Genomic DNA, 13,723 nt, shown 5'->3' on the forward strand with positions numbered 1-13,723 from the left:
TAATTTGTGAAAGTGAATAAATTCTGCACTATCCCTTGTACTAATTAAAACGTGATGTGAATAAAGGTTAATTAATTAGTTGGTGCAGCAATCTTTAAGGAATTAAATACTAAATTCAGAAATCCAGATACAATATACATAAAACAGAAAAAGATGCGCAAAAACTAAATGGGTGATAAGTGACCAGAGAATCTGTAAAAGATTCACCTGTGTAACCAATAATACAATGCCTTTGATAGCAAATCTTAATTATAAAGTAAAATTACCTGTGTCACTGAAAAGTTAACAAATAGGTGTGAATTAAATGGATTGGTGGTATGAATTCATATAATGAAAAAACAGTGCATAAAATTTGTCACAATGAGTAAATGCAAAAAATCATAAAATCACACAAAAATGTTTGGTACAGAGTCCATGGAAAAAATGTATATATGTGAAATGAGGAATAAAAAACTGCAATCGTAAACGGGAGTCCCAATACAAAGAAACACAGCAAACTTCAGGGGATTCGACACACTCTGTATTTGTTATCGTGTTCACCTATGATACTGACAAATCGATAATGATACATGCATCCATAGGCTCGGAGAAAAGGCAGCCAGATGGCCTCTTACCAGATACAAAAAAAACCTATACAAATCTCCATGCTTGCACAACCACACTCTGTACGCCTGTCGTATCTTAGGCCATCACCTTCCCCCTTTCCTACATTAATGTCTATGTAGAACAAACGCATATACCTACATCAACGATATTGCATGTATATAAAATGTACTGAGTATTAGGCCATGTAAAATAGAACGTTTTTTGATACTGTGTTCTTCCATATACTTTAAAACTCACTGGCTATAATACACAATATATAATGATAAATATTAAGAACTATCATGTACTTTATTAATTTGCCATGCAATCTCGGGTTTTGTTTAACATTGCAAACAGTATATGCCTTATGCTTCTTTCCCCCTTCCTTATGTATCTTTGTTTAACTCTGTAGAAGTTGTTTAAATAGTAAATGTTCGTCTTCTGGTCTGGGTTGTATTATATTATATGTGCTCAAACTATATGATTCCATTTATCGCCACAGATGGCGCTCTGTACACCTTGCACCCCTTTTTTTATAATAATTTGAATTTTTTCAATTATCATAGCCCTCCTAAACACTCTTCTGAGGTGCCGCCCGGCGCAGAGTTGCTGCCCAGTGGTTCCTTACCACTCGGCGGCATCAGATGGCGACCTGGCATATACAATTGTGTTCGGACGCCATCTTGCTCCTCCTGTGCACATGCCCAGTGTGCACGGTGGAGCCTCTGCGTCGGTGGGCTCTGTTGTGGCGCATCATCCCGCTGCGCGCGCCACACACGGCCCAGGGAGCCAGCTCCCCGTTAGCTCATTACCTCCCTCATCAGCCGTGCTAGCACAGCTGATACCCATACAGCGTGCGTCGCTGATTGGCGTGAGGGGGGTATATAATACATGAGTGTGGAGGCAGTCATTCAGGCTCCAGCCTCAGCCTGAACTACATGACTGCGCCTCCACACAGTGCATCACAAGGTAACCACTCCTCATTGAATTCTTATTTGCTTTATTATTTCATTTATGGAATTTTTTTATATACATATAAAATCTCTCACTAATGGTTTATTTAACCACATTTCAGTGGAGCAGTAAATATCTTTCTACTATTAGCTACTAGTGCTATTCAGTGATATCTGATTATATATCAGACAGGAGGCTCATATCTTATGCATTATCTTTCTTTAATAATGCCCATAGCAGAAATACAGTAAACATTTATTGTAACTTAAAAAATTCAAAGAACTACCCTTCCCAGCAGTCCCTGGGCCAACGTAGCCCCTCCCAGACCGTAGCCTATATAAGGGACTGTCTGAGGTAACCTATTCCTCTTTCTTTCTGCTCATGGCAGAGATAAGTATTCCTATGTGTTATATGTTTGTTCTTTAATATCTGATGTATAATATAGACATCTGTGGCATTGTGGATAGTTTTTCACTATCTACGGTGCGCCTTTATTTATTGTATTTTAATTTTATTTTAATGTAATTTTAATTTCATTTTAATTTAATGTTAATTTTAAATGTAATTTTATGTAACATCCTTTTGTAGGGGACGCAGCTCTCCGCTACTGTGTACATTTTTGTACAATTATTGCGCTTTTTAATGGTTATTCTCTGAAAAACCGTTGCTCGTTTTTCTTTGTTTGTCCCCTTGCTTTGTACTCCATTCCCGGCCTCCCGGTTGGGCTGCGGCCGATGCACATCCCTTCCTGGTGCGCTCTAGCACACTCGGCACAGTTTCTGACTGGAGGTAGGACGGCGCCATTTAAACACATTGGCGCCTTTTTCCTACCTCCCTTCTTCTCCCCCCCTGCATCACTCCGACAGTGTGCGGCGTGCGGGGCAGGGCTTGGAATGCGGGTCCGCATGTCTAGTCTTGTAGTGGGGAGTTTCTCCCCTCACAGTGATAATCTTGTATGAGTGAGGGAACGAACCTTGCCTCACTCCTACAATCCATTTCAATGCATACAGTTTAGGTCGGGGGGCGGAGTTCCGCCGCGGCCGCTCCTCGCCGTCACAACGGTGCCTCTCTCGGTACCGGGAGGCGCCCCCCCCCCCAGTCTCCGAGCGGGACGGGAAAGAGCGATTCTCATCGACCGCTCCGTCCCTCGGACCAATAGGGACTCCAGAGGCCGTAGTCTCGCGAGACTTCGCCTCTGGAGCTGAAATCTCGTCAGGAACCTGCTGCTGTTCCTTCATATTTGCAGCCAGTAGATGGCAGTGTAACCTCACAGGAGGATGAGAGATCTCATTTCGACCACTAGATGGCAGTACATCATTCCAAGTCGAGATCAAAATATATAAATAAATATATATATTTATTTTCCTTCAGGTTTCCAATACTTGAATGAAATATTCTAAATAATTTAAATATTCAAATCTAAATGAATAATTAAATAAAATAAATGTATATAATAAATAAATAAATTACATAATTTAAATGAGCCAGGACCTCGCTCCCCCTGCATCGCTACGCCAGTGTGCGGCGTGCGATACAAGGCACAGGACGCGGGTCCTCATGCTTGGCTCCATTGTTGTGGGGAATCACTCCCCTCACTGTACTGTCACAAACAAATGAATACGTTTAATAAATAAATAATAATACATATATTGGTGAATAAGTATTTTATGGTTATATATTATATATAATATTATATGATTAATTTGATATGACAAAATATATGATGTATATTTTATAAATATAGATCATATTATATTAATAAATGAATATATTATTAAATAAATATTATACTAATCATCGGTTTATGTCTCTGGGGAATTTATTTCCCTGGCATGTACTCTACTGAACAAATAAATAAATAAATATTTTAATATACAAAGAAATGTATAAATTATACAAATAAATAAATAAATTATACCAATAAATAATTTTATCACAGGTTTTCTAAAAATCTGATCGGTAGATCCGTCCGGGCCGCCCTGGCGTCGGTTATCCCAACCCGCCTGCACCCCCTATGTCCGGACCATCCGGCAACGGTTTACCGCCCCTAAGAGGGACTAGGTGTCTCCAAAACACCGCCACATTTCTGTGGCCCCCGACTCCCCGGCAGGGGAAGTAAATAACATGCCCCAGGCAGTACCCCACCAGGACTGCCGACCCACTGCTCTCCCAGACTCCGATCGACCCCCGAGCCTCGGGGAGATGCACAGGCAGAGGCAGCGATCCGCTAGACGGACTAAGCCAGACCCATTCGTGGACTCTTCCAGAGTCGTCCGAGGCGGCTAACACCTTTGAGTCTGAGGATGAAGATGATGAGGATGATGATGATTATTTGAGCAGTGGGCACATGGCGCTTCATGACGACGCCAACCCTGTGTACCAGGGTGGAACATTATTGGACTCTCATGGAGAGCCATTGTCGATCCGGGGGCGATTGCCATCCTCACTCCGGTGACTGGGCACCTCTACCCGAGGTGGCCCAATATATCAATACTGGACCCGGACATCGGTCGGTAAACCCCACCGAAACAAATTGAGGGCGTTCTACCCCCTTCCATTGCCAAATAAGATTGTGCATACTCCCGGGGTGGACCCCATACTCTGGAGGTATCTCACCAAACACGGGAAGTATCCCAAGAAGGGAATAGAGAGGTCCTTTCGGACCATTCAGGCCAGGGTCTTAGACCTTTTGGTCCTATCACCACAGCCTACGCCTTAGCAAACAGACTACTACCGCTGAACTAACGTTCGACCCAGCCCAACTCAGGGGCTGGGCCCAACGGGCAGTTGCCTCCTGGGATGCACGAACACTACGTGTCCGACAGGACACCGCCGCTCAATCTCAATGAGATTTGATCCCCAGCGGTTCCACCTAGCCGAATCAGACCCCGGCCATACCACCGAGGGCATGCTACTCGGGATCACGCGGATAAAGATATTACAAGTCGGTAGGGCTCCGGGCTTCCTCAGTACCATCTTCCTGGCCAGGTAAGGGTGGCGGTTATCGCCCTGCGGTAAAATCTCACCTCTGCGGTTCAGAGGGGTGAGGTTGGTTATCTACTTGGACGACCTACTCTTAACGGCTCGTCCTCCTCGCCTGGCGAGCGAACACGCCTCCCGGACAACTCCCCATAGATCACGGGGATCTATCCTCTCCCCATCGCAGGGGATAGAGTTTTTCGGGTTCTTGGTGGACACCAGCCGAGCGGTCCTTCGGCTACCCACGACCAATTGACCGCCATCTGCAAGAGATCAATATCTTACTGGGCAAACTACGGGTCTCCTTACGCGGATTGGCTCGCCTAGTCGGCGTTAATCCAGACCATTTTTCCGGCCCCCCCTTCATTATCGAGCCCTCCAGAGACTCAGGGCCCTGCGTCTTCGCTAGGGGCTTCATTGTGCAGACGAAGTCGCTTTGGACACGCTGCTGGACCTACGGTGGTGGTTGTGTCAGGCCGGCGATCGGACGGCAAGACCATCTTCAATTCCACGACGGACTTCGTCATAGAGTCGGATGCCATCCGCCTCGGCTGGGGTGCTCGGTGCGCTCCCTCGTCCGCAAGAGGGACTTGGTCCGCAGCGGAGTCTCTGCTGCATGTCAACACGTAGAACTCCTGGCGACCTTCTTGCCGTCAGGACTCTGCTACCACACACGTCCAACTACTGTGTGTTCTTGCGCATGGACAACGTAACCGCGGTCCAGTACGTCAATCGCTTGGGGGGTCCCAGATCCAGAATCCTAGCGGCTCTTCCAAAGACTTCTGGCACTTATACCTGGAACGCAACTTCGTTCCGGTTGTGGAATATGCCCCAGGCACTTCCAATATGATGGCGGATTGGAATTCTCGTTACCCAACCGATTCCGGCGACTGGCGGCTTCGCCGGTCAATGCTCCTGGCCCTCGCTCACCTATGGGATCCTTGCTAAAAACTATGGACCCATTCGTCTGACCCTCAGGGTCCTCCTTCACATTACAGACATGAGAACATCAGTCGTGCGGTTCACTCTGCGGTGGCCGATGTAACCAAGGCTTCCCCTCCTTCTGGGGATGTCGGTGGATCTCCCCGGGTTGTTTACTCACCCCCCTCATCTCCTTGCCAGTCCGAACGAGGATCTGCACCCTCTACTCACGGCGCTCATCCTACCTCGCCCCGCTTGGGTGGCTTCGGGGTGCCGGTCGCGGACAGCGATCTTTAAAAGTTCAGCTGGGGTCTCCTTGCTTGGGCCTGGTCCCCGAGGCTAGATCGACATCTCGATCTAACTGGGGACTCTAGTTGGTGTGATCAAGGACAGGTTGGCCTGTTCAGGCGTCTGCCTGTAGTGACCAACTATCTGACGGACTCTTTTGAATCCGGGAGGTCCTATGGCTCCCTTAACGTCTATCGCTCTGCGACTCTAGCCTACCGCTCCCTTGTAGTCTTACTACCGGTGGGTGAACATCTATGGGTGTACCGACTTTGACAGGCGTTGAGTTCAACGCACTCCACGCCCAAAGTATCAGCACTCTTGGGATGTGACCTAGGTCCTGACCATGCGCTCGGACTGGGGGGGACAATCTCACTCTGTCCTGAGGTTATTGTCCTTCCAGCTTACTGCCCTCTCGTGTCTGACTCCGTCTTACGTGTGTCAGGCTTCACGACGTGGGACATAGCCAGGCGTCGGGTCTCATCTCAGTGAGTCAGGTTTTTTCCATCGTGTGTAGGCCAGCGACGGGTCTTCCATCGGCTTTCTACCCGTTCTTCCCCGCGCATCCACAACTATGCGTGCTCCGCTCTATACAGGCTTACGAGCCCTTGACGGTCCCGCTGTGATCTTCGCAATTCTCCCAATCCCTTATTTCCACGTTAAACCTCAATTTCTGGATTTCGCGGCTACGCTAACCAGAGGGGCTCGGTCGGTCATGGAAAGGATAAGGTTTGACATAACCCCATTAGGTGCCCATCACTAAAGTCGTCACCTCGAACGACTCCCTCTAGGACTTACGGCTAGCGGCGGACTGGTCGTCCCGATCACCTTCCGCCAATTCTGCTTCAGACCGGAGGAACACATATCTGTATCAGTTTGTAGTTGTTCCGATTGTTATCATTTATATATACATTGTTATAGCTTTGAACTTGCATAAGATATGAGCCTCCTGTCTGATATATAATTCGAGATTTTCCTAGCTTGTGACGGAAAATATTAATTATATGAAGACAGGAGGCGAGTATCTTCCCTCCCGACCCCACCCTATCACGGTGTTGTCTCTCTCTCGTTCTAGGCTGTTGAACCACGCATCCTGCAAGTCGGAGGCTGATACGCCCCGGGAGTTGAGATGGCTGTTCCGTTTCGACCCATGAGTTTAGTTCACCGCAGATGAATCCGTTGGTCCATGTTCCTGAAGACGACTGACCGGTTGGCTCCTAATGGTTTGGGTTTCCTACAGTCCCCCGTTGGGATGAAGTTGGTCTGGATGAAGTTGGTCCGTGTTGGCCTTGTCCTTTTCGTTCCCTCCAGATTCGGATGTCGTGTTCCGGTCGGAAGGTTCCCGGCAGCCGCGGAGATGTCTAAATGGACTTTCGGTTCCTGTTTACGCTAATTCGCACGAAGAAAGAGGAATAGGTTACCTCAGACAGTCCCTTATATAGGCTACGGTCTGGGAGGGGCTACGTTGGCCCAGGGACTGCTGGGAAGGGTAGTTCTTTGAATTTTTTAAGTTACAATAAATGTTTACTGTATTTCTGCTATGGGCATTATTAAAGAAAGATAATGCATAAGATACTCGCCTCCTGTCTTCATATAATTAATATTTTCCGTCACAAGCTAGGAAAATCTCGAATTAACATTGCACTCTATAGTAACCATACAAATATTTTAAACCTAACACTGGATTTTGCATTCAATCTGGTACTTTAGCTATAAGCGCCATCTAGCGATATTTTATCAACATTGCACCCTATAGAAAATACCCAAACATTTAAATGAAGCTAACAATATGTCAACTTATTTCACACATATTGGGCCAGATTCACGTAGAATCGTGGCGGCGTAACGTATCGTAGATACGTTACACCACCGCAAGTGCCTAATTTAAAAAGCACTTGCGATGAAAACTACGCCGTTTCGCAATTCCCGTCGTGCTTTGCGCGCCGTGATGTCATTTTTTCAAACGGCGACGCGCGTAGCGTACGTCCGTATTCCCGGACGTGTTACGCAAACGACGTTAAATTTTAAATTTCGACGCGGGAACGACGGCCATACTTTAGACAGCAATACGATTGCTGACTAAAGTTAGGGCACCCAAAACGACGACTAAATTTGCGACGGGAAACTAGACTAGCGGCGACGTATCGAACGCGAAAATCCGTCGTGGATCGCCGTAACTCCTAATTTGCATACCCGACGCTGGTTTACGATGCAAACTCCCCCCAGCGGCGGCCGCGGTACTGCATCCTAAGATCCGACAGTGTAAAACAATTACACCTGTCGGATCTTATGGATATCTATGCGTAACTGATTCTATGAATCAGTCGCATAGATAGAAACAGAGATACGACAGCGTATCAGGAGATACGCCGTCGTATCCCCTTTGTGAATCTGGCCCATTGTATCTATTATGATCTAACTTTTGTTAATCAGTAATTAAACAATTTATACGGATATATATATTTTCTCTAATGTTACAGTGCTTCTCTGATAACCAACAACATTTCGGTAAGACATTTTTTATATAAATTTCCAGCACTAACTATGTAGAATCTCAATGTAAACCCACATGATTAGTATATACTATACTATATTTCAGGGCCCGGGGAAATCACTGGCTCCAGCAGCACTTCTCTTTTGAGGGCAGCCTGTTTATTTATCAGGCGCTTTTCAACACTACTACCCCCCTACAACTCCGGCCACACCGATACACCCTGGACCAGCAGTCAGTTCATGTTTTTAATTTGCATGATCAAGAAAGACCTGTACAGTATACAGCCCACTATAGCTGTAAGTATGTGTAATACATTACTTTACACACAATTTGTAGTCAGAGTCCTCACCGAAGAATACGACACCCTAACTACCCAGGCCTGAGGTGTGCCATTGGCCTCGCTGGACAGTACGCCTATAAGTGGGCATACCCTGAAGTGATAGTGAAGAAATAAAATGATGAAAAAAGAAAAAATTTAAAAAGAGGGAACGGGTGGGTGGGTAACCAGGAACCCCACCGACGCCGGAGAGTAGAGGGGAGGAGGGATAAATAGCCCTCTGACTCCTCCTACAAATACAGGCTAGCCTGCGGCTAGCCTTCCCACTTATAGTCAGATTCCTCACCGAGGAATACGACACCCTAACTACCCAGGCCTTAGGTGTGCCATTGGCCTCGCTGGACAGTACGCCTATAAGTGGGCAAAAAGACCCGGAAGTAGGTGTGATGAAAAGTAGAAGGGCATGAACCATCTGTCTGGTAGAGAAGCACGCCCTGACAGACTCAAAGAACGACTTCGATAAGCATCCGTTACTACAGCAGAAACCAGCGTACTAAGAACCGATGATTAGAAGGCACCCCCATCCGTTAGCACTTACACAACTGCCCAGAAACCAAACGACTGTCCCGTGACTGCTAGACTAAACCTCCCTCCCGAAAGCACAGACATGTGGACAACTGCTGATGGCGAGAGGATACTTGGGGGGAATGGAACAAGGGCCGACCTGAGGAGCCCTGTGAAATGCAAACACCATCCAAGCCAGTAGCCCTGTCAAACACCCACAAGCCCTGGCCTAACTATCCATACCTGGTAAGGGGACGTGAGAGAGAGAGATGCCAAAAATGGACAAACTGATAGGAGGGAAGGGGTATGAGAGCCGGCTACCCGAAAGATGAGTTGCTGATGTTAACGGATGACGCCAACACGCAGTAGCGATATGCAACGAAACACAGACAGAACCAGACATGGCATGACACAACCTACCCAAGTGACTGTGACCCCCCCCCCCCCTAGGAACAGGCTGGGAATTGGACAAGGAAGCCTGAACTGACAGACCTGCCCTGACGATCCGGAAACCTATGAACAAGAGAACAGCCCCAAAGATAACGGCCCAGACCCCTACCATGAGCAGAGAAGAAGTGACGACTCCATGAACGAGAACCCTGATAAAATTATCCTTGCCGGAAAGGCCAGAACATGCTCCATGCTGGTATGTGAAGTAACTGGGATGGAATAGAACACAAACTGAAACGTACCGCCTACCCTGCTGTGGCCGGAAAAGGAAACCCCTTGTTGACTTACCGCTCTGCTGAGTGAAGTACGGACCAACCCCTGAGTGACGGAGTACTACCATGCTCTGAACCCCCACGTGGAGCAGCCAGGATGCACCAAAATGTGCCGCCCCCGAAACGTGCGACATGCCCAACCCTAGGAAAACAGGAAGAAAAGACAACAGACAACAATACATGAGACACCCCCCCTTCTGTACCTGCCTGGGCCAAAGACGTGAGCAGAAATGACCAGACCTCAGCGCGTGAATGAACCTGACGACAGATCCCACCCAAGTGTATGTGATAAGTGTAAGCAGTAAGTGAGCCCGAGTAACCTGCCGCGCAGAGACAGGTAATTAAAAAACGAAACACTCAGGGCCGATGTACCCACAGACCGTGGTGGGTAGATGTAGGCGTAAGAATGAATGTGCACGTATGACGTATGGTATACAGGCGAGAAGATTGTGGTCAACAATCATTAAAAAACGAAAACCTCAGTCCGTATGGATCTGTAGACGTGACAGATCCTGAGATGCGCACCCTGGCTGACTATACCCGGAATGCAAGAACCTGAAGGAAAGGAATGACGAGACATACGAACAAAACAAGCTACAAGGCTAAACGTGTGCGCCGTGACTGCATAGCAACAACAGCCACGACCGCACCACGCTGGAGTAGAACATACTACGACAGAAAACACAACCCCCTGTATGCCTACCCAAGCATGAAGACATGCAGTCCTGGAGGGACCCCAGCATGTGAATGAACCTGACGACCCCCCGGTGAATAACTAGTGAGCGCAAGTGACCTGCTGCGCAACCGAACACTGAGGACCTGTGTACCCACAGACCGTGGTGGGTAGTCCTGCAGGTGAAATGAAACGGAATGCCTGGTAAGACGCGACGTGACAGGCGAGAAGATTGAGGTCAACAATCATTCGGAAAATGATAACCTCAGCACGAAAGGATCTGTAGACATGACAGATCCCGAGATGTGAGCCCTAGCCCACTGGACCAGGAGCAAAACCTATGAAATAAGATGAGGCATGGAAATGGATGAAGAAGAATCGGCTACCGGTATGAGCTGAACCTGCGTGACACCGACGTACTGAAACCTGCGAAACACGCCATGAGACACCCACCATGACAGAAACACCCCATGACAGAAACACGCCATGACAGAAACACGCCATGACAGAAATACGCCGAACATGACGCTGACAGAACCGCTATGACAGAAACATGCAACTGACGAAACCGCTATGACAGAAAACCTACTGCTGACAGAACCGCTATGACAGAAAACATACTGCTGACAGAACCGCTATGACAGAACATACTGCTGACAGAACCGCTATGACAGAACATACCGCCGACAGAACCGCTATGACAGAAAACATACCGCCGACAGAACCGCTATGACAGAAAACATACCGCTGACAGAACCGCTATGACAGAAAACATACCGCTGACAGAACCGCTATGACAGAAAACATACCGCCGACAGAACCGCTATGACAGAAAACATACCGCTGACAGAACCGCTATGACAGAAAACATACCGCTGACAGAACCGCTATGACAGAAAACATACTGCTGACAGAACCGCTATGACAGAAAACATACTGCTGACAGAACCGCTATGACAGAAAACATACCGCTGACAGAACCGCTATGACAGAAAACATACCGCTGACAGAACCGCTATGATAGAAAACATACTGCTGACAGAACCGCTATGACAGAAAACATACTGCTGACAGAACCGCTATGACAGAAAACATACTGCTGACAGAACCGCTATGACAGAACATACTACCGACAGAACTGCTTTGACAGAAACATACAATTGATGAAACCGCTATGACAGAACATACTGACAGAAAGCGCCACCGCTATGCCATGAACAACGTGAGGCAAGAACATGCCATGACACCCCACCAACCGCCCCCCCCCCCCTGCTGGACTGCACCCCCTCCCCTAGAACCGTGACCCCAAGGAAGCCAAACTAACATAAAAGACTCCTCCCCCCTCACTGGGCCATGCCACGGCACGTCCAGCCCTGGCATCCATACCTGGAATTCCTAGGGAACCTGGTGACAGGAAGAACCAGGACCAAGGGTGTCCCCTTACTCCATGCCCCGGGAAGGATGACCGTGCTGCCACTCTGAGCTCTAGGTGAACCCGGCGGCGGGTCCTTTGCTGATGCAGGACAGAGCCCTAGCAGTGGCAAACAGGATGGGTGGTTGGACGGACGTTCCCCCCCCCATGCGAGCATCGGGAGAAGCAGGCGGGTGGCCGGGAGAAGCGGGTGGCCTCATCAATGCCAAATGGAGCCTTGGCAGCGTGTGACGGATGGATGGACAGCCCCCCTCCCTCGGCGTGAACAAAGCACTGAACTGAGGTGGATGACTGGCGAGAGCACCGGGAGGAGCCCTGGCAACGTGGTTGGGAAGATGCCCCCCCCCCCCCCCCGGTGTGAGTACCGGGAGGCATGCGGGCGCTGATGCCCGGTGTGTGTTCCAGGGAATGATAGCGGCTTCCCCCCTATGGTGCCGGCGTGCGAACCGGGACGGGCGGACACTACGGGAGGTGTGCAGCGATGAAGGTCCTTTAGCACCAGAGGTAAAAAACTCCAACACGCGCCCCCCACACAGTGTGAGCCCGGGAGGAGAAGCGGGCGGCCCCCACGATGTCTGCAAGTGCCTGGCTGAATGGGTGGACAGTCCCCCTCGATGGTCCTCCCCAGCCGACCGCACCGTGGAAAGCCGCCAAAGAAGGATCCATGGAGGAGTGGGTGGTCATGCACCCCCTCCCCCCCCCCCGCGAGCATCAGGAGCAGCGGCTGGGGGAGCAGCGCTGAGCTAACGGAGGAGGATGGGGTACAGACCATCCGGGCTGCTGGGGATCCTGCGGAGAAAATATGGGTGGGATGAAGCCAGGCAGAACCCCCCCCCCCGTAATATCACCTCTCCCGTGGAGGATCAGAACCGCCACGAGACACCTGCTGCTGCTGCTGACACTGCTCTGCACGAAAACCGGAAGTGACGTGCGATACCCAGAAACCCCACCGATGCCGGAGAGTAGAGGGGAGGAGGGATAAATAGCCCTCTGACTCCGCCTTCCCACTTGTTGTTTATATACAAATCATATACTGTACAGTGTATTCTTATCACTTTCTATACACATTATAGAGTAATGGGTGACTTAGCAGTATACCCCTGAAGAAGGAGAGATACTTCTCTCGGAAACGTTGGGACAACTCTGTGAACCACACCATACAACACTAAATTGTAATTCTGTATTTATATGTACCAACACATCATGTTTGCTTCCGATCATGCTAAACTTTTTATTGAATTAATTGTCTGATTTTCTAATAAATACTATATAAATTACACATTGCTCATTATTCGTGCCTTAAAAGTCCAATCAGGGGTTCTCGTTCTCTATTTTGACTTACCAGATACAAAGGACTAGTATTACGGGAGTCAATCTCACATATAGGTCTGCAGATTATGGCCCGTAGACACGATCCGAAAATCGTATGAAAAATGTCGTCCGAGTAAGAATCGTACGATAATCGTATCGTTAGTACAGATTGTTCGAGAATCGATCATGACAGTTCATCTGATATTTTATCAGTCATGCACCGAAATTTTTCATGTACGGTACCATATCGTAGATTTTCGTTTAGTCAGTACAGTTGTCGTCCGAAAATACGATACAAATACACAGGGGAGGGCTGGCAGCCATAGGCCTGGGGGGCAAGTCGTGGAAAAGTGATGGATCGAGGAAAACAGTCTAAGATTTTTCATGATCACAAGAGTCCGCACAGAGGCTCCCCTTACATCAGAGTCCGCACAGAGGCTCCCCTTACATCAGAGTCCGCACAGAGCCCATATACATCAGAGTCCGCACAGAGCCCATATACATCAGATCTGATTTAAGGGGTGTT

At 48.4% G+C, this 13,723-nt stretch overlaps 1 protein-coding gene across 3 annotated transcripts in view; it reads left to right on the forward strand.

Moving 5' to 3' along the window:
• SLC26A9 (solute carrier family 26 member 9) overlaps positions 1-13,723 on the forward strand; it is a 736,991-nt gene that overhangs the window by 262,830 nt on the left and 460,438 nt on the right. Inside the window, exon 1 of one of the 3 annotated variants that reach the window (XM_040337626.1) lies at positions 1,509-1,554. The exons of the other annotated variants lie outside the window; for them this stretch is intronic. Within the exon in view, the coding sequence (XP_040193560.1) occupies positions 1,524-1,554 (31 nt within the window). The 5' untranslated portion in view covers positions 1,509-1,523. Of the gene's footprint in view, positions 1-1,508; positions 1,555-13,723 lie in introns of those variants that run through there. 3 annotated transcript variants of the gene reach the window in all.

The sequence above is a fragment of the Rana temporaria genome, chromosome 2, assembly GCF_905171775.1.
Source record: "Rana temporaria chromosome 2, aRanTem1.1, whole genome shotgun sequence".
Taxonomy (NCBI): Eukaryota; Metazoa; Chordata; class Amphibia; order Anura; family Ranidae; genus Rana; species Rana temporaria.